Source organism: Coturnix japonica, chromosome 2, assembly GCF_001577835.2.
Source record: "Coturnix japonica isolate 7356 chromosome 2, Coturnix japonica 2.1, whole genome shotgun sequence".
NCBI classification, from domain to species: Eukaryota; Metazoa; Chordata; class Aves; order Galliformes; family Phasianidae; genus Coturnix; species Coturnix japonica.
The window spans coordinates 22,758,827-22,779,784 of NC_029517.1; the positions used below are offsets into that span (position 1 = coordinate 22,758,827).

General features: G+C 39.6%; 1 protein-coding gene across 3 annotated transcripts in view; it reads left to right on the plus strand.

Annotated features, from left to right (window-relative positions):
- Positions 1-13,052, plus strand: part of GLCCI1 (glucocorticoid induced 1) — a 49,307-nt gene extending 36,255 nt beyond the window's left edge. The window contains exons 6-8 of one of the 3 annotated variants that reach the window (XR_001553077.2): positions 4,130-4,340; positions 10,056-10,421; positions 11,269-11,375. Coding sequence is in view for 2 of the 3 variants with exons in the window: in XM_015853592.2 (XP_015709078.1) it covers positions 4,130-4,340; positions 10,056-10,176; positions 11,269-11,620 (684 nt within the window). In the remaining variant the exon portion in view is untranslated. Of the gene's footprint in view, positions 1-4,129; positions 4,341-10,055 lie in introns of all 3 variants that reach the window. The other 2 variants (XM_015853592.2, XM_015853591.2) reach the window with 2 other exon arrangements.
- Positions 13,053-20,958: the final 7,906 nt, after the last annotated feature.

Consider the following 20,958-nt stretch of genomic DNA (forward strand, 5'->3'; position numbering starts at 1 on the left):
AAATTACTGTTTAGTTTTCTTGACCTGTTCTTTTTTTTTTTCCTTGTCACTATTTCATGTCTTCAGTATAAACCTGTGAATTTTTGAACAAACGGTTTCTAGGTTTGTCACCTTGACATAGACGGTGAATGGGACAGAAGTAACCTTATGGTTAAAGTAGTTCTGGTTTTATGGATGTTTGAATTACCTTTTAAATTTAGCTGCCAGTTGAAATTGGAAACTAGTGGAACTTTCCTCTCGTGTTCACGCTTTCTCCCTTAGTCTTCAGACACAAATTGATTTCACTTATTTTTATACCTTTTTGATTTGGAGGGTAGGATACTACACACTTTGTTTTCCCTTTTGCTGACTTGGATTTTAGCTGCCCGACTTCTTAAACATGTATAAATTGATTTGGAATATATTTTCTGTCTTTTGCTGACTTTGCTAAATGAATTCTTTGGAAACTTCCTTTACTTTTTTTTTTCCCCCAAACATGGTATTTTGATAATAGGAATTTTACTTCATAGGAGGGTAACTGTGGAGAGATTAGCCTGGTTATTTTTATGTGCTTCATAAAGATAATGGATGATACAGTAATGTCATTAGGTCTCTCTTAATAATCTAATTGACTATGAAGTTTAGTGATATGTGGTTAAAGCATTTCAAGCATTTCTTCCTTTTTGCTTTGACCATGTGTGTTTATTTTTTCAGATCATCTCTCTTGCTCAGCTAGCTGAAGGCATTCTCATTTCATAAAAACAGGGGATAAGTTGGCATTTAGTTCTGGAGTCCCTTTTTAATAGCATCTTTGTGCTCAGGTTTGCTAAAAAAAAAGTCATTTTGTCTTCAAATCCCTTTATTCAAAGATTCTGGTTATTTTCCTTCCTTATTTGTAATTTGGTGACCGGCTTTCCAGGAAATTGTAGTTGTCTCTGTGCCCACTATAAATTCTATGGGAGAATCAGCTTTCTGTGAAGTTGTCTGGCCTTTATTCTTTCTCCTGTTGCGTTTCTGCAACACAAATGTTGGAGACTTTGAACAAGAAGATGATGAACTTACGCCCAACTCTCTACAATAAGAACTTAGAGAACATGTTGTGAAACCAATGAGAAATGCCCCACAATGATGGATATGTGTTTATAAGTCCCAAATAAGGAGAAATAGAAAAATACTACCTGATCTGTCTTTCAAATGAACTGGAGTACTTAGAAATGAAACAATTTTAACCATCACACTATGAAAGTGAAGGTGATTCGTATCTTGTTTAATTTCTTTTGCTTCTGGAAATAGGTAGTAGAATGTTTTTACGTACCTATCAGAAAATTGAGTCCTGTAATGATTGTTTTTGATTGTTTTTCAGGGTCTTTACCTTCATCTTCCTTCATCTCTTTCATCTGAAAAGTTTTGTGTTTTTTTTTTCCTTTTTTTTTTTTTTTTTCGAGTGCTCCTTGTAAGGATCAATCTCTCAGGATCTGTGATGGATTTTTGCAATCCTGTGTTGTCTAATGCGTTAATGACTGCATTTATGCTAGAAGGCAGAAGCAGTTTCCTATCTATGCCTTTGTGCTCCAGTCTAGAGAACAGATTCTAAATCAAAAGCATTGAATGCTTTATTCTGAAGAAGATTCCTCTCAAATAGATGTAAGGTGTGTGAAAAGCAGATTATTTGTGAGGTTCCTATTGGTATATTATATCGTAGTGGAATTCCTGATGCTACTCTGTAGGGCAGTTATAATTTTTCACACAAATAGATTGATACTGAAAAAAATCTGTTGAATTTTAATTAAGAAGTGAATGTTGTTGTCAAATAGAATGTTTCCATACTTTTGCAGGGAGGTGTGAGGGCAGTTTATAACTATGTCCAAGAACATACTGTCCCATAGTGGTTGTTTGGTGTCTTGTTGGAATGCCTTTGGAATAAAATTAGTACATGACTGCAAAAAACACGGTATACAGAATTCTGTAATTTCCAGCCATTTTCCATGCATTGAGAATTATGACAACTAGTAGCAGCTGTACTCAATTATAGTTACCCTATTTCTCGTGCTTTAAGATTCTGAGGACTTTGGTTTTTAAAACAGTTTAGACATGACTCATGGAAAGTAAGTTCTGAAGTCTTTTTTCATGTTGACCATGTTTAAAAACTGAGTATTTCAAACTGATATTTTCATAAAGGCTTATGGTCTTGTCAAAAAAATTGGGTTCAGTATTAAGGGAAAGAAATACATTAGCACAGTAATTTGAAGTATTTTCAGGCATTTTCTGTTATTTTGCTTGTAAAGAGTGATAAATATGTAGCTTTTTATACTTGCATTTATTTCTAGAGGCATATTTAAAAATGCAGGTGACTTTCTACACCTTCAATTTTGATGTAGCAGAGGCTGAAATAAGTGATTTGGGATATACTTCTTGACTATGTAAGACTACGGTGTTTCTTCAGGTGTGGAAAAACATCTGTTTTTCCTTCTATATAGCAAGAGCGTCTCTGAAATGTTGTTTTATTTTTATCACACCTATGTGAGAAGAAAGATGATATTATTTACTCTTATGGATGGAGAAGCACAAATCCATCGGGCTTTTATAGTGTGCTTCTTCAGGTAACTCAGGATACTGCATGTATTTTAGGACTTTAGAGTGCAGCTCTAATAGTTTCCTTCTCCATCTCTGGATGATGAATCCTTTTGCAAATCAGTCCTATACAGACTGGACTTCTTGAAAAGATATAATAGAAGAGTTGGATCAGATGACTTTGGCCTTTCATAGAATCTTTGTGTCAGAAATAGATAAAAATGCTGTTCTGCAGTTGTTTTTTTGGGGGGTTATGTTAATTATGAGACTAATTTTCTTTCTACAGCTTCAGGCTCATTTTCTACTTCTGCCTATGTAGCAATATAATGCTTCAGGTCTATCTTGTGCATTGGATGAGTCATGGCCTGTTGGGGGCAATGGGAATAGCAACACGTGGTCCTGTCTTAATATGCAACATGAACTCAACTGTTGAAACTGCGCTATCCAAACTTTTGAGCATTTGATGTAGCAGCTGTAATGTTCTCTTTATAGTGTGTTACTTGGCTTTGAAATGAAATGTGAAATGGTTTTAACTGGAAGGCTTTTAAGAAGGAAAGGATTTTCCAACTCTACTAGTTCTACCTCTTTGTATAGTTTGGTGGGTTTCTACATAGGTTATTGCTGAGAAGAGAACGTTGTTTTGTATCCTCTCCGTTAGCAAAAGCATATTGTGTTGAATGTTAAGCTCTGGAATTGGCTCCTCTAATTTTGGTATATATGGAAAAGAGGAAAACGAAACAAAATTCTTCATTTGAAAGAAGGAGGAAGGAGGCCTGAAATTTTGTATCAAATATTTAATTGTTCCTCTGTAGCTTGAATTCAGTCCTTACTGAAGCAAAGCTAGAAACATGTCTATGCCATATATTGCACAATAGGGTGCAAGATCACTGTGGATGGTGCCAGCTAAAGTGACGTGAGAAGGCAGTTTTTATTATCTTCAGTTTAAGACAAAGCTTGTGGGCCTTACATAAGCCTATAAATGTTTTCCTTTAGGTCTGAATTGGTCAGAGGTCAGCTACAGAAGCAAAGGTTGGAAAGTACAGGAGAATTACAACCTACTAGCCAAACTTGGATGGTTTCATTTGTAGTTGTAATTCAGTTCATTGTTAGGGCAATAATATACTATTGTGTTAGACATTTACTACTTTTCCTTTTGTTCAGATATGACCTCTGTCAGGTACTTTTTTATGCTTTATAATAACTGACTGGCACTGAAAATTATTCTCTTTAGTATAATTAGATCAATTCCTTTGAGGAGGAGATTGCTTTCTAAAATATCAGAAAAATGCTAATAAATAAATAAATTAATACTGGCATGTGTAGATTAACAACGAAGTGCAATCCACTATTAATTTAACTCCATTGCATAAGAGCATATAGTTGGCTTGGGAAATCTGCGCATTGTCCCAACATTGAGCATAATTAATGTATGTTGTGCATATTGTATTGCATTGGTTTCTTCCACAAAAGTTGCTTCAAAAATGAGCTATTTAGTCTTTACTTCTTTAATTCAGTTACACGTACTACTTTGGGAGCTGGATCTTTTCTCAGTAATCTGAATTGCTTGTTTCTCTTGCAGCCTTTGGATATCCCTGATGGTCGAAGAGCCCCATTACCCGCTCACTATCGTAGTAGTAGTACACGAAGCATTGACACTCAGACTCCATCTGTCCAGGAGCGCAGCAGCAGCTGCAGCAGCCATTCACCATGTGTGTCTCCCTTTTGCCCTCCTGAATCTCAGGATGGGAGTCCTTGCTCAACAGAAGACTTACTCTATGACCGTGATAAAGGTGAGAGTAGAATGGCCCGCATTTACCTATGGGAGGCATGTGATGTCCTGCTTTTACAGTTACCTTCATTTTACTCATTACATCAGTTTTTGTTTTTGTTTGATTGTTGTGGAGGGATTGAGGATTTATCTTAAAATTGGTTTTGTTTGTTTACATATCTTTTTCCCTCTTGTTTGTGAAACTTCACAAACATCTTCCATAAATACGTCAGAGGAGCACAGCAAACAGTTTTAACCATTTATGAAGATTCTAATGCAAAGAATTCAGACTGTAACATGTTTGTTCCAAAAGGGTTTCAAGAAGGTTTGTAATAGACTGTATATTCATCATGGGTGAGTTACTTGCTGATCAAAACAGTGAGTTTTTGGACTGTTTCATAAGTACTCTGCTTCTGAAGTCATATAGCCCATTTGAAGCTGTTTGGTGAGGAATTTGTATCTGAGTTTGGAAAAATCTAATGGAGAATAATTACCTGTCTGCATATGTTCCCTATCAAAAGAAAAATTGTGTGAATTTGTGTGTTTATATGTCAATATTCAGCTTCTTGTCTGAGTTTGTAAAAAGTAGTTCAGTTTTATGGAGGGAGTAAATTGGTGCTTCAGAAATTAAGAGTTAATTTACAGGCAAGACACATAGTGTACAAATGTGGCACCAGCATAGAAAGATTGATTTTGGACAATTCTTTTTATTAAAGAAATGATTCTTGGGTTTCTGGTTGTCTAGACTTGAGCTTTTTATCAGTGTAAATACGAGCTTTATTTTGGAGAAGTGCATTTGGGAGAGATGTGCAAGCTAACAGAAGTACATTCAAAATGAAAGCTAAGATTTTGATTTGGCATAGATTTACTAATGAGCTAAAAGCAACATTATTTTGAGGTTACGAGTTGAGATTTAAGCATTTCCTGTAATTATTTTCTGTTTAATCATCCTTAAAGTAATCTTAATTCTAAGTGACGAGTTGAAGAGAATAAGATTAGGGCAGGAGAAATTGTATTTTTCTTTATTTCTGAAGTGTTACTTTCCCATATTAAATTTAAATGCAAATAGTGGGAAGCAAATCCAGCCACCTGGATCCTATACTGAAGGTGCCTGTTAGTTAACCTCTGAAGTCTTACCGTAGCATGATAGGTGGTCATGTTCCAAAACCAACCATAGATATTATTTTCCTCTCTGCTACTTTCCTTTCTTACAATGTGCATGTGTAGACATCACTATGTAGACATCCACTAAAGTTCTAGGAGATAGGGAAGTGCCTTGACAAATAAATTTGTCCTATTTGTTCTTAAAACATACATATATTAAAAAGTGATAGAATGGAATGAATAATTCCTTTTGCAACTGTTACTCGATTATCACAGTAACTGGAGTTTTTTAGTGGTTTTTACTGGCACTAGCAAGTGAAGATACCTTGAAATATTGCACCTAACCTTTTCAGTGAATTTCGAGGTCTTTATCCTCCATCTGGGAGCAGCTCACTGTAGTAAAATCTGTTGCTGAACTTCACAGTGAGTAGATAAATATGTATTTTTTGTTTCAATCTTAAGACCAGCTTTAGGTTTGTTTCGAAAGTCTGTGTTTGTATATTGGTGTTGGTGATGAACAGGAAGCTTTCTGGAGTCCAACATAATTATATTTTTTAAGTAGCTTAAGTTTTGTAATACTCTCCTTATGAAAAATAAAAGTCTGAATTCCTCATCGCCACTTTGTTCTTTAAGGGCAAGAAACCAGAAGAATGCACAGCGGTTTTCCAGGAGCAAATAATTTGTCCAGACATTGTAAAAGTAGCATCGGTTCTTAGGAAGCGTGCCTTTCACTCTCAGATCATTGTTATTGCTGGTTGGTTTGAATGTCAGCTTTAGAAGAGTTAAATTATAGCTAAGCAAGTGATACGGGTAGAAATTGTAAGGAAAGAAAGGGACTTTGAGAGCCATTTTATTAACATCTGTTATTGATGTTAACTGCATTATAGAACGTTTTTTGTGTGCTCATTTTAAAGGATTCTGTTGTGCTGGACTGTAACTTATGTAACTTTGCTGCAAGACCTGCTAAGTTTTGAAAAATGCTACTCTTCATATAACCAGAATTTAGGCATTTTAAACTTAAGATTTTTTTTTCCTGTTACTTGTCTCAAGCTGGAATTTGATTTTTCTCTCTAGTAAATTAACTCAATTTTCCATAAAAATATGATTATCAGCTTTATAAATGCTCCTGAGTGTGTTTCTGGATGGGGAACGAAGGTTAGCAGTTTGACTGAGACACAGGAGCACTGAGAGGAGCCAGCACTCTGTACAGACAGCGCCGCTTTACATTTCCAAAGCATCTTTTATTTCTTGTGCAAAGCTGTGCTTTGGCCTGAGGCCTTCACAGCTGCTCTTTGGACTGCATCAGCACTTTGGTTGACATTTCTGCAAGGAGACGCTAAATCTATTGAATTTTTCAAAAGAAAGTGAAAGATAAATTTCAGAAAGGGTCACAATACATCTCCAAATGGTGTAGTGATACCGGATGGTATGGACTGGAGCAGAAAGAAAAGGGTGAGAGAGACTGTGTTTTCATGGCACCTGGCTTTATGTGATTTAGTTTTGAAATACCATCTCTGCAAGCTACATGGCTGCCTTGCTCCATTAAAGCTACTGGTTTCATTAGGTCTGTTTTATGGTATCCTTCTCCATGAGACTGTCATGTCCAACATCTTTAGTAACTGTGACAGAGGTAAAATTCAAAGGCATCCTAAGGTATAAGGATTCCATGATTTTTTTTCCACATAAAAACAGCGTAACCTGTTTTTCAGGGATTTTTATTCAGGTACTTTTGTGTATGATTGTATATTCCTGCTGCTGCTAGCAGGCTGTAACAAGTAATGCGTTTGTGAAGATGCTATCTTTTGGTCTGGATCTCATTTTCTAACTTCTGGGCGTCTGATTCATAGTTTTTAAAATGAAAATTGTATGAGAAGTCTTTGGGTAGTCTTAAAAAAGGCGTTATTGAGCTGGAAAATCCTTTTGAATGTATCAAACTAAATCCCAAGGCTCGCAGGCCAAGTTATGTCACTGAAAAGAAATAGCCCTTTACAAGCTGTCTTCAGTCTGTCCGTTTTTGTTGTAATATATGCAAGCTGAAGTTAGTGATGTTAAATGCTTTTGTTAAAATATTATTGTTTAGTGTGTAATTACGAACTTAAACATTTTCTAGATTATAGAATATGTCAGCTTGAAATATTTATGTTCAGAAATACCGTGTCATAAGGCTCTCTGTTTTCTTCAGTGTGGTTATGGTAACAAAGCTTGCTTTAAAGGTTACAGCTGTTAATCTTCAATCCCAATGGTAATGAAATGTGATTAGTTTGTCAAAATATGCCAGAGCACACCCTACCGGTGGGAGTCTGGAAGGTGCAGATGCCAGATCATGCATTGCAACCTCTGAGAATGCATATAAACAAGGGAAAAATAAATAGCACTGTTCAAAACCATCCCTTAAATGACACTGCAGATGAGTAACGATGTTACGGTGTATTGCTGATAGGATGCATGACTGGAGACTGGCTTAAGCTGCACACTTGCTCTTACCGCTGCAGCCGGTGGTCTTTATTACCAGTACCCTTTCATTCTTACACTGAAAGTGAAGAACTAACAGTGAGTTTGTGTGTTTTTCAAATGTTAGTGTGGTGTGTGTTTGGTCGAGATGAAAAGCTAACCATTTAGTAAGCTTTAAAAGCTCCAGGAGGCAAAGGGAGAAACAGATTGATTAAATTATATGACTTCTTTTTCTTATTTTTATTTTGCATCTTTAACAGCTGTCCTATGTAGAAAGTCTCAGCCAAACAGGACTAAACAAACCAAAATGTATTGAAAACTGCACTGGCTAGACAACACTGTGAATCTTCCAAGAGCTGACTTAACTTTGAATTCAGTTTAATTCTTTCCTTGGATGTACTTCCACAGTTTTCCAGTATTCGCTAGAATGAACAGTAGCTCATTTCATGTCCCAGAGTTTTTAAATAGCAACTTGGATCTTCAATTTTAAGTATTAGAAGGGGGAAACAAACTGTCTGGGTCCTGTTAATGATTTCTGTACTCAGAATGAGCTATGAGGGCCAACAGTGGAAAGATTCCAGAAGACCATCATGTGCTCAGCTTAACAAATATCTGTCTTGTCTCTAGACCTCTTGTCTTCATACAGTTAACACCAGAAATTATGTAAATAGAAGTTGTGTTCACCGTGCAGCTGGAAGGAACAGAATAATCGCTATGCTGCTGAGGTCCACTTTGACCATTTTCTTGTACCTTTCACAGTAAAATCGGATATGTGACATTTGAGCTGATTTGTGTCTCGTAAAGGAAGCGCTGATGGTTCAAAACCTCTAACGATTAGCCTCTGTATTTGAGTCACGCTTATACAAATGTTTATGTGGTTACCATTTGCAGATTCTTAAAGAAAGCCTTATATGTTTCAGCGAATCTAGATTGTAATGCCTGAAGCTTTGGTTGGTTTTCCAATGGTGCTGAAAAGGCACATTTGAACAGCAGCAGAATAAACAAAGGTATCAGAGTTAAAAAGAATAAGGTACCCCAAACTGGTGGAAACACTTGAAAGTAGGAGCCATCATTTCACTGATTCTGCTTGTAAGTTGGTGAATTCTCCTTAAGCTTGCCTTTTTGTTTTTTTATTTTTATTTTATTTTTTTTTTTTTTTAATTGTAAGCCCAAACATAGAACAGGAGCCACTTGTGTTGGCTCTTTGAGAAAGTAGAATCCTCTGCAGAAGGGTCAATTTCTGTGAGTAACCATTTTTGTACCTACTTTATTTTCTTAATGCATTCAGTGTTGACGTTGTCAAGATGAAGGAAAAGGTGGTTCGCCACTTTCTGCTTAAGGCGAACCCTGTCGTAGTCTTAACTTTTCAAACTTCTGTTCTTGTGACTTCACCAGAGTTGAGTCTTATCTCTCAGAGATTTGGCAGGAAGTGCAGAAATCTGCCTGCTGTGAAGTCTGTCCTGTGTTCTGGATGTGTGTGTCTTTAGTTCCAAGTGTGCCTAGTAATGATCTGCAAAACACAAAAGTGTCTGCAGTCATAAAGAATAGCTGGGTTGTATAGTTAGCGATGATGAGAGGGTGGAGTTGTGGAGGTTTAATTTTGGATATTAAGAGAACTAAACTGTAAAGCAAATGAGGTGGGACATTGTAATGACTACATACCAGTACCTGTATTAAAAATGTGCTTTGTTTCTTTGCAAATTCTGAGCTAATAGTGAAACTAATGCGGTCAGCATTCCTGCCAAAAATTGTTTTAAAGTAAGATAGATGCTGTATGCACAGGTTTTCAGTAACTGCTTGTACAGTGAGAAGGCATTATCATTACCACTTGTAACTCTCCTCATGTGTAATGCATATTACTGTGTTAATTTATATTTTTTGAAATACATAATTAAGAGCCAATTTGATTCCAGGATCACTTTGTGCCAGTTGCGGTGTTCTGGATAAAAATATCCTCCTGTTACGTGTCGTTATGTGATTACTGCTGCACTGAAGCTTTTATTCGGAAGAAATGTGCTATGCAAGGGTGTTCGAAATTGCCTGTGATAAAGGAATCGTTGTGGTAGAAGCAAACCAGCATAGCGGCTGAACTGTGAAAAAGGCATCTTGTTTGGAAATCAAACTTAATAAAAAAAAAACAACACTCTCAATCTCTAGTAATATAACTGCTTTAAATTTTCAGACAGTGGGAGTAGCTCACCGTTGCCCAAGTATGCCTCATCTCCCAAACCAAACAACAGCTACATGTTCAAACGGGAACCCCCAGAGGGATGTGAGAAAGTGAAAGTCTTTGAGGAAAGCTTGTAAGTAATGCCTTTTATATCAGCTGGTATCTGCAAAGCAGTAAACCTGTTTACTGAGCCCATTCAACTGCAGATGAATAAACTATTCCAGCTGATGAGTTTTTCAGGAGCAAACTATCCTTAGTTTGTACAGAAGAGAAGTTGAAGTGTTCATGTTGGTTTGAAGAGGAAATGGAGTCTTTTATGCTTGAACTCTTTTTGTGTATTTATAAAAAGGCAAGAAAAATCCAAGCGGAAAAGATAAGGTACATTTAATTTCCTAAGCGTTTATAAACCTCACTTTCATATGCTTGTATTAACTTTTGTAAATGTTCCTTGTTTGACACAAAAACTCTCCTTGCCAGAATTTTTATCAGTTTTGAGCATAGGTTGCATTCATATACCCTATGGTTACAATTGTGTTTAAAACACATAAAATGACTTGAAATCTATATATTATAAAGAGTTTTTAGATGGTTGTATACTTAATGACATAGACTTCGCTCAATAGTTTTGCTGTTGAGCAGGAAATCAGAAATTAAACTCTTAGACATGGTGTCCTTTTCCATAGACTCAGCAGTATTAGAACATATGCTGTCAAAGTTGCATGCTTAGCTCCTGTGGAAGAAAAGAATGAAGGAGGGGGATGGTTCTTGCTCTAACGGCATTCATTGCCCAATGGATGGTGAAGGAGCAATGCTGGGTTGTGGAGGAAGCCTCTGAGCAGATTACAGAATATGGGAAAGGAGAGGTCAATTTCACGGAGTTCCTTAAAGATTTGATGTGACTACACGTGTTGTTTCTGCAGTGCTATTGTTAAAGAAGACTTTGTGTCGTTCTAAATTACCATGGCATTTTTTCATGTGCATATGTATTGCAGATTTTTCTCTCTGGAAAGGTGCATGTTTATCCAGTAACGATGTCATTTTTGTGATGGCACTGTTTTTAATGCTGTGGATCAGTTAGCTGACTACCAATATGGAAGATGTTTGCCCCTCTGTCCAGTTAATCCCATTCCTTGTCATTCACATTTTAGCAACCTGTAGAACCACAAAGTTCACAACATACAAACATCTCAGTCGGACGAGTATATAATCTTTTTTCTTGTTGTAGGTCTCGTCAGCCTGTCTCAACCCCTCTCTTTTCATGTCCTGACAAAAACAAGGTTAATTTCATCCCAACCGGATCAGCTTTCTGTCCTGTAAAACTTCTGGGCCCCCTACTTCCCGCTTCAGACCTGACACTGAAGAACTCTCCAAACTCCGGACAAAGCACAGCTTTGAGCAGCCTGACTGTTGAGCAGCTTTCGTCTCGGGTCTCTTTCTCATCTCTGTCGGATGACACCAGCACAATGGACTCTACAGAGGTCTTGGTACAGCAACCATCCCAGCAGCAGCAGCAGCCTCTCCTGCAAGAAATTCAGACTGAAGAGCATTCCTCTCCTCAGAGCTACGCGCTCATCTAGACCAAGGTGTGGAGCAGGCCTCTGCCCCAAAGCAAGGATTGAGGAGGTAACGGTTCAGATACATCTGCATGAGGTGGCGACCTTTCAGAACAAAGTGGAGTACTTAGCAGCATTCTGAAAAATATCTCAACGCTGTTCTTGGCAGGGACAGAATCCATATTCAGCATCTTCTGTGAGAAAGCAGTAATGCCTGCAGAATCCATATATCATTAAGCGTTTTAAGTGGAGACTATGCATTTCATAGTATGTTTGACCAGATTAGTACTGTGTCCTGTGTTCTGTTTCAAATTCTACAGTATAAATAAGCTCTCTCTCTATATATATATTAAAAAAAAAAAAAAAAGAAAAAAAGTTGCCTGTCTGAATAGAAAATGTCTTGCTGTGTTGTGTCCTATGGAAAATACTGTACTTCAGGATTATGTTTACAATTGATCCAGGTGTTTATGTTTCTAACTTCTGTAATACACACAATGCAAAAAAAATATTAAAAAAAAAAGAAGAAAAAAGAAAAAAAAAACACAAAAATGGCCACAACAGTTGCACAGTGCCCACCCTATGGCCTAGCTTCAGGTACTTCTCTCGAAGTGTAAACTCAGGTAACTTGGAATGTATATCATATTGGGATATTAAATACTTTACAGCTACAAAGCTAAAGAGGGAACATCACTCTTTTGCCTTTCCTTGTTTTATGCATTAATATTTCCTCATTACATTCCACTTTCTTGGAATAAGTGCATTCAGCTCCAGGTGAATGGTGACCCTGGACGTGGGTGAACGTGAGGAGAACCAGCAAATCTGTGATGTATATCACTTTGTCATGTGCTTACAAGCAAAAACAACTGTTGCATTTACTGTCATTTCAATATACGTAAAATGTGGCATTTAAAGGTTTCAGGTGTTGCTCGGTTAATGACTGTTAAACTGTTGCAAATAAAGTGTTCAGTACTAGGCTGTACATGAGAAACATTCCATGTTGTGTGTGAGAGGATTTTGAAAGACAAGAATGTTTTTGTTCGAGGACAGAAATTCTTTCAGGTTTCACGGCGGGGTGACGGGGATTTCCTCTCATGTTTCTGTTGGCAGTTAAGGATGTGAAATGCTACTGTTACTGTCTAAAAGTCAAATTAATGTTTAGTTTCTCTTTTGGAAATGCTCTTTTCATTTGCTGGTTGGAAATAGGTTTTCAGATTTTGTCGAGCGGCGTTAGATGAGCAGAATTTTATTTTATGTAGTGAGTTAATTGTGTTTGGATTGAAGTCCGCAAGTAGCAAGTTGGGTGTTTTAAGAGGGATGGGGAAAACAATAGTTTTTAAGTTCATGTTCCTTAATCAAAGCTTCCCCCGTAACTTTTGCTTACTTTAAGCTGTACGTGTAAAAGTGTGTTCTCCCCGCTCCTTAAGTATGAATTGTAATAATAAAAAACCCAACAATCCTGGTTTTGCAGGCTGGATGCTTTCTCGAAATAGCGCATGGCAAGAACAGGTTAGCGGTGCTCTTCTGTTGTACCGGAACATGAAGAACATTGCTTTCAGGGGTAATTTCCTGTGATACAAAGAGGACCCCAAAGGCAAAATAAACTTGATGTTCTTGCTCCATTGCTTTCAGCTCAGTGGAATTACATTTATGCTGTCTGCTCCTAAGAGAATAAAGCTCACCTTTTTCCAGGAATTGAAGAGATTAGTAGCCTGCAGCTACTGAGCATTTAAAGTTGCTCCATTATTCTTTTATTTCTTTCCTACTTTTGGAGATGAGAATGGAGGGGAGTGAGAGTGAATAGCCAATAACTGCTCACTAAATCCATGCTTTCTTTGGAGATAAAGCATGGTTTCTTTTTATTACCGAGGTTTTGTTAATACTGCCTTACAAGGTGGAATTTGCAGCCTATAAAACAGTAACTGGTTTTTGGCTCCCCTGCAGAAAACATGAGGAGAGAGGTCCGCCTCTAACCATTTTCACGTGAAAAACCTGCTTCAAACACAACAGCCATCTTTAACCCTACTAATCTCAGGCCTAGGTGAAAACACTATATATTTTATAGATTGAAGATAAAGGGGAGAAAATACTCATGATGTAAGTATTGGTTCCTTTTGATATTTTTCCTTCTAGATGAACATTGCAGTATGATAACCTTTTTATGCTCTGGTTATGTCCAGATAAGAAATCGTAGTCTTGGTTGTTGGTGTTGGATTACCGGGGGATACGATGAGTTGTTTTTAGATCAGCAGTGAACTCTGTACAAGAATTGCAACACCGTTGTGTACTTCTTTTTTTTTTTTTTTTCCATGAGAAACTAAATATTAATTGAATTGCACATTTGTTCTCAGCAGATTTGAAGGTTTTGAACCAAATGCGTTAAAGCAAAATGCTTTGCCATGTAAATTTCCCAGCAGTTGTTTATCTCTATTGTATTCTACATCCAGCTGTAGAAACTTGTCAAATATTGTTTAAAGTTTTGTACATAGTTGTACTGTTATTTCTAGCCACTGTGCTGAACAGTATTCAAGTTATCACACAATATTGCTTTACACAAGGAAATGTGTGGCTTTTGTTTTGTATTTTTTTCGGTATAGAAGTTCCTGTGTCTTATTTAAATAAAAATTATAGTTTAAAAAAAAAAAAAGGTGGTGAGGACACACAAAAGCAGTGGTCTGTTTGTTTGTTTGGGAAGCTGTGACCTCAGAGAATAAGATTAAAGATTCATATTGATCCAGATATACATCTAGGCTTGTGTCAACCACATCTCTTTGTGATTCCTGTGCTGCATCACCTTACCTGCTGATTTTTGCATAGCACGCTGTTCTGGGGAGGAAAAATATCTAAAAAAATAGCCAAATACATAGAAAAAGAGCATATTTTATTGTTGCACGTAATGAGCTCTTTCTTTCTTCAGAGCATAGAAAAAAAAATCAGTTAAGCATTATTGGAAATTCAGAATCCACTGCTGTGTTTGTGGAATGGCCAATTTCAAGTTATCTGTTGAGTATTATGAAAGCCATGAGAAGTTTCACATAGTGAAACTAAACTAAAACCCTAAAGGATGTGGTATAAATCTACTGACAGTCTTGGTTTCGTGTTGTTTTGTATGAGTCAAATGGTTGTCATTTGCCTTGCAAAATAATTCTTTCCAGATGGGGAGGGGGAAGGGGGGAGGAAGAAAGAATAATATTTAGATACATGTAAATCCTCTGCAGTCGGTGTTTACTGAGCAGCACTATGGCAGTAACCCATAAGAATGGTTCAGCGCTTATTGTCATGAAGTAGAAATCTGGGTTTTTGGCATCCCAAAGATTGCAAGGTTTCCATGTGACTGTGAGAACTGTTAGCTGGAAACTTTAGTGCTGAAAGTCTGGAGCTGCAAAGGCTGCAGTGTCATAGAGTCATAGAATCACCAAGGTTGAAAATGACCTATAAGATCATCCTGTCCAACCGTTCACCTATCACCAATAGCTCCCACTAAACCATGTTGCTCAACACAACATCCAGTCATGTCCTGCCCTGCTGTGGCAATGGTTGGTGTGCATCAGTCCAAAACTGTTTGGTTTCTGTTGTTTCATTGTAGGCTCACATGGCTGACTAGGAAAAGCTCTGGCCATTCTGCCCTCTGGGTGATTGGGCTGCAGTGGCTTCAGCTTGTCCCGGTGGGAGAGGACATCCTCTCCTTGAGAACTGCTTTGACAAAAGCACGCAGCTCACCCTGGAGAGATGTGGTACAACTTGAACCACGGGTAACATCTTCACCATCCCAACAACTGCAGTTCTTCACCTTTGTAGGTTCTTGTGCAGCTTTGTAATTAACTGCATGTCGTCCTCAAAGCCACAATGACAAGCAGTCAAAAGAAGTGCTGAGAACAGAGTGGTAATGAGGTAATTTTGCCACGTGTCCCCATTCATTTGATGTCAATGTTGCTCTTCCAGTAGCTCTGGAAACAGAACCTTCAGAGGCTGTGGAGGATTGGGAGGCCTACATTTGCTGGGTAGGGGCATCAGATAGAGACCTGCATGTTTTAGGAAGCAGGGTGTTGTCAGTGAAATGATTTATGGCTTCCTGATGAATGAGCTCTTGGGGAGGGCCAGATAGCTGCCCTCGAGAGCCTGAATATCTTCACAGTATTTAACCATGGGCCTGAGATGATATAAAATAAACACAAGAATGGAATGAATTAGAGATGCTGGCTGACACTGCTGCAGTTGCAAAGACCACCGAGGGTTTGCAGATGAGCTCCCGGTATCACTGTGGCAGTGGGTAGGTATGTGGATCGGTTACTTGAGGTAAAATCCCAACAGCCTGAAGAGGAAGGGTGGCCTGTAGAAGTATAAATCGATGGCTGCTGTAGAACAGTCTGGCTTACATTGCAAAACACAGCACTGCAAACAGAAATTTGAAGCTACACAATTGGGAGGAAATAACCATAGTTCCGGCCATGTGCTTCCAGAACCTAAACAGAAGGAAAAAGTGATTGAAGCTGGGAAAGTATGTTCGTTAATGGGCTGCACACGTACAGCCCTTCCTAATGCGGTGCTTGGCTAAAGGAAGCTGTGCGATCAAAGATCGTCATGCAGTTAAACTATGTATATCTTCTCTCTGTTTGCATTAGCGTAACCGCTCCAGGGAAAGCAGTTCAAGAGACTGTAAAAGGCTGGAGGAGGTTCAAGGAAGGGCTATAGGAGTAAGTGAGGAACTGGAAAAAACACAGCAACGTTTTGGTTTTAACTTAACAAATGATGAGTGATTTAGCTCCAGTTGGTAAATACCTGCATAGGAAATGATTAGTAATGAGCTGCTTGAATTCAACAGATGTGGAATGCTACCAGGGACAGAAAATGAAGCTGGTTAAATTCATAGGAGAAACGTGGATATTTTAGCAGCTGGGGCATCTCACAGAGGTGAGTTTTCAAGGATGGTGTGTTTAATGAATTGAGGTTACAAAGAATGTGCCCATAGAAAAAACAGTTCTATAGAAATGTTACTACTGTGTAGACTACAAAAGTGAAACGCAATGGCCATGTTGGGCTTTTGACCTTTAAAGACATTGAAGAGGTATTTTTTAACTCCCTGTGACATTCTGATGTTGCTGGAAAAAGGGCATCCTGAAATACTGTTAAATGAGGGAATTAGTGCTTTTTAAAAACCATCTGGAATATTATTCAAAGATTATTTCTGGCTCATGAAGGATTTTGGTTTGTGTGACAATGGAATGAAGCCTCCGGTGCTGCGGAGGTGGTTGATTACCTTTAGAGCTGTTTTCATTTCTGTCAGCTCCTCCGTAGCGCTGTAATTTTGGGCAGATGGAAGAAACTGGTGAGTGGGCGATGCCTTTTCAGAGCGCAGCGGGTCACAAAAATAACGCGTCGCTCCATTAGGGCAGATAGGAAAATGCTGATCGTGAAGCAAGAGCGAAGTTTCCATAGCAAAGGCCTCCAATGTAAGTGTGTGAATATGCAAATAAAACTGATAATTCAGCAACAAGAAAGAATAGCAATCGGATCAAGCTGGATAGAGACATCACTCCCCTTCTAGGACCTTGTGATTTTATCTCAGGTTGTAACAGGTTCTGATGTTAAATTGGCTGCCTTCAGCTGTAGCCTGGAAGAGCTGACAACCTGGGAGAACAGGAAGTTTTGTCATCTTTTATTTCTTCCCGAATTAGACAGTGCTTGTTAACAAACCACGACTGTTCTAATAACTGCCTGCAGTACAAGATGGCCTGGTCGTGGTTTCTGTTTTCCTTCTGGTATATGCACATAGTGAGGTGTGCAGTTAAACTCTGCAGTGATTTGTACAGCTGTTGGCTGGGAAGTTGTGTTTGCTTGGGGATGCTGTGGGATTTTGGTGGAAGTTCTTTCACCAAGGAGGACAAAGCTAAGAGAAGCAGATCCTCATTAAGGTCTGGTGCCGAGATGGCGGGCGATGCCATTACTCCTTTCACATTTTTGTTTGGATAAGAATTTCTCACCCTGCCTTTATGATGCAGAAGTTCCATACAACTGGTGGGATGGTTGGGCTTGTTAAATAGGGAAGGGAGGAAGAGCTCTTGTGAAAAATGAGGGGGTGTTGCCTTTGGAAATGAAGCCTTGTTGTTAGGAAGCAGAGAAACGAATGACCAACTGTTCTGGTGATTCCTTTGGATTACCTCTAACTCATTGCACCTTCTGAGAAAGCTCTGAAAAATATTTAGCATTTCAGTGGGTGTGGATACCTCATTCAGGACAGGACCAGCTGGGTTTGGAGTTTCTGCAGGGATTCAGGCTCCATCCCTCCAGACAACATACTCTGGTGTTTGACTGCACCCAAAGTGGAAGATGAATGTCGTATGTTTCAATGGTATTCCCTGTATTTCAGTTTGTGCCCACTGCCTCTTCTGCTGTTAATGGGCACCACCGACAAAAGTCATGCTCCATGTTTTTGATGCCCCACTCCCTGCCTCCCTTCAGAAATTTATGGACGTGGATAAGATGCCACTGAGCCTTCTATTCTCCAGGCTGAACAAGATCACCTGCTGCTGCTTCCACCCTTTGTGCACTTCCACTTTTTGTTTCAGTTTTGTTCAGCCATGCACCCCTCCTGCCATTGTGCCTTGATTTCCCGCTTGCTGGGCTGGACTATCACTGAGCTGAGAGCAGGCGATCCTTGAGAAGCACAGCCTGTGTTCCTGGACTCTTCCAGGGCTGTATTGCAGGCGGGTGCTCCAAACAGGTGCCTGAAAAGGCCAAAGGGTTTTTGCTTTATTTTCTTCTCCTCCAGATCCTACACTTCTCCACCTCATGGTGACTTCAGCAAATGTTGCCCCAACCTCCACACTCCCAACCAGTCCTTGTTTGTAGATACAAGGACCCACTCTCCGACTAACAAAGTTACCATTGCACTCCAGGATTGACTGTGCCCTGCTGGGTTGTCTCTGCAGCAATTTGAATCCCCCCTGAGAACATGAGGCTTCTTCCAGTTGTCGTGGGTTATGTTTCCCCTGTGGAAAGGAACTTGCTTTGTTTTGGCAGCGCTCCCCATGGAAAGGAACATGTTCTGTTCTGGCAGTGCTGCACAACAGGAGGACTTATTTTAGGGCCATAAAAGCACTTTCCTGTATCTTAAAACACTTTCCTTTTTTCACTCGGATAACAACTATCCAACAGAACAACACAGTGTACATCAACTTCAATTAAGCCCTCTATTAGATACTCTGTGCATTCAGAGGGAGCGGAGGGGGAACTCAAAGCACTTTCAGGCAAGCTGTACTGTTCATTAAAAGCAGCCTCAGGACAGGCTGCTCAATCTGCTCCTGAAATCTCAGGTAGAAAAATGACCCACTGTGGATTTCTCGAGTTTTCTGATTGCATTTAATGTTTGCTAACAGTGTGGGCTGTTAACATGGAGGGGAGCGGGGATAATGGGGTGGATTTGAGGCAGGCAGTGCAGCCTTTCTTCCTGAACGTCTCTGTTTGCTTTTTAATCCCGTTTCCCTTTTACTTTGTTTTGGCAAAGTTCCCGCAGCTTAAACATTGCTGCAGGCCTGGCAGACACTCTGAGGTCCCTGCAGCCTTCAAAGCGCAGCAGTAACACTGAGAAGCAGCAAAGGTCAGCAAAGCCAGGGTACCCAGATCAGATCCCTTCAAAATGAAAGCAAAAGCCACGAAGTGCACAGCGTGGGAGTGAGTAGGGAGAGGTAGAGGTGGGTGATGGGAAGATGTTGTTCATTTAAGCATTTTCTTGATCATTATTTCCCTGCATGAAGAACAGCAATAGTTGCACACACTTGCATGTAGGCTTTGCTTGCCTGTGCTTTGGTGACAAACAGAGGTGACCACAGCCCCCATCTGATGGCTGTGGTGTCACTGCTGCTGCTCCTCACTGCCACGCTGGCTCTGGCTTAAACACCACTCCCCTTATTTCTTCTTTTTTGGTGATCTCTGTCAGATCAGAGCCATTACAAGCTCTTCTTTAACAGCCGGACAAGAGTCTGCTGTAAACCATGGTGTGGCTGGTGGGAGGGTGGCAGCCTGCATTTAGATTAAGGGTTGGGATGCCCCTGGACCTGAGCCTTGGGCAGGGTACCATGACTTAGCAGTGTAGGAATCACTCTAAGTATACATATATAGCAACATTTGGGAATCAGTCTAAACCCTGCCATCTTTAGATAGATGAGGCCACCTCTGTCAGACTTTGCTATTTTGAAGCTCAGGTACTCGAGTTCAATGCAGGCTGCCTCAGCAGTTATAGCAGCAAAGCAGTTACTTCAGTGCCCAATGAATTTAACTTCTGTGTTTCGTGTGTCAAGGATTTATTATGAGGATTGCACTTGGAATAATTGTAGGGTTATTGTTTTTTCTTATTTTCAATTTGCTGGATCCTGCTCCTGTTATGTTCAATGTATGTATTCCCCACAGCCAGCTGTTATCTACTGACATAGGTGGAGGTGAAACAGATGATTTCATTGTGTAGCACATTATTTCCAAGCCTGTTCATGAAGCATATGGCTTCCAACACCTGTCCTGGGGCCTTTCCTACTGCGTGAATAGCTGAGGAAGCACAAAACAAAAGCAACACCCTACAGAGCAGGTCTCTGGGGACTTTTGTTTAAAAAGAAGGGACACTGAGCTCAGTACACCCAGCTGTACCCAATGGCTGAGGTTGGTCCGCAGCCATTTCTTCACCCCTGATGTATTTGTGTGGAGTGTTGATTACCCCATAAATATTTCAATGCAACCAAAGTAAACAAAGCCAGGTAGAATGAGCCATATCTTCACTTCTGGGAGATGTATGTGGCTACGTGGAAGTGGCAGCCTCCTTGTGTCGTGGTGGGCTCTTATGCAGGCAAATATCTTGTTCTACTGAGCAGGAAAATTAGACTGGTTTATAATTAGTGAATAAGGGGAAATGTCAGGGTAACGCTTAGGAGAACACTGTTAATAAAACACCCAGGTAGAGCAGTGACTGCTCTAGGGATGCTGGTTACCAAAGGCAAAACGTGTTGTTCCTGCCCAGCCTTGCAGGCCATGCTGCCCTTGTCTGCTGCTGGCAGCTATGCACCTCAGTTGCCCTAAAGGTACCTGGGTCATACCTGGCACATGTTAATGCTGCTGCACTCACAGGGCCAATAATTAAACTCAGCCAGGTAGCAGAAAATGGGAATTCCTGTTATTTGAGGGTCCTTTGCTCTTGGGCTGAGGCACAGATGTTATGACTACACAGCCACGGATCCAGGTCCCCGAGTTCTGTGCTGGGCTGTTGGTGGGTACTGCTGCTGGGGCACCTGTGTACAGCCCCGGCTCTGTGCCTGCACTTTTGGGTTCATACACTTTCCAGCGTCATCACAGAATTATAGTTTGGGTTGGAAGAGACCTTC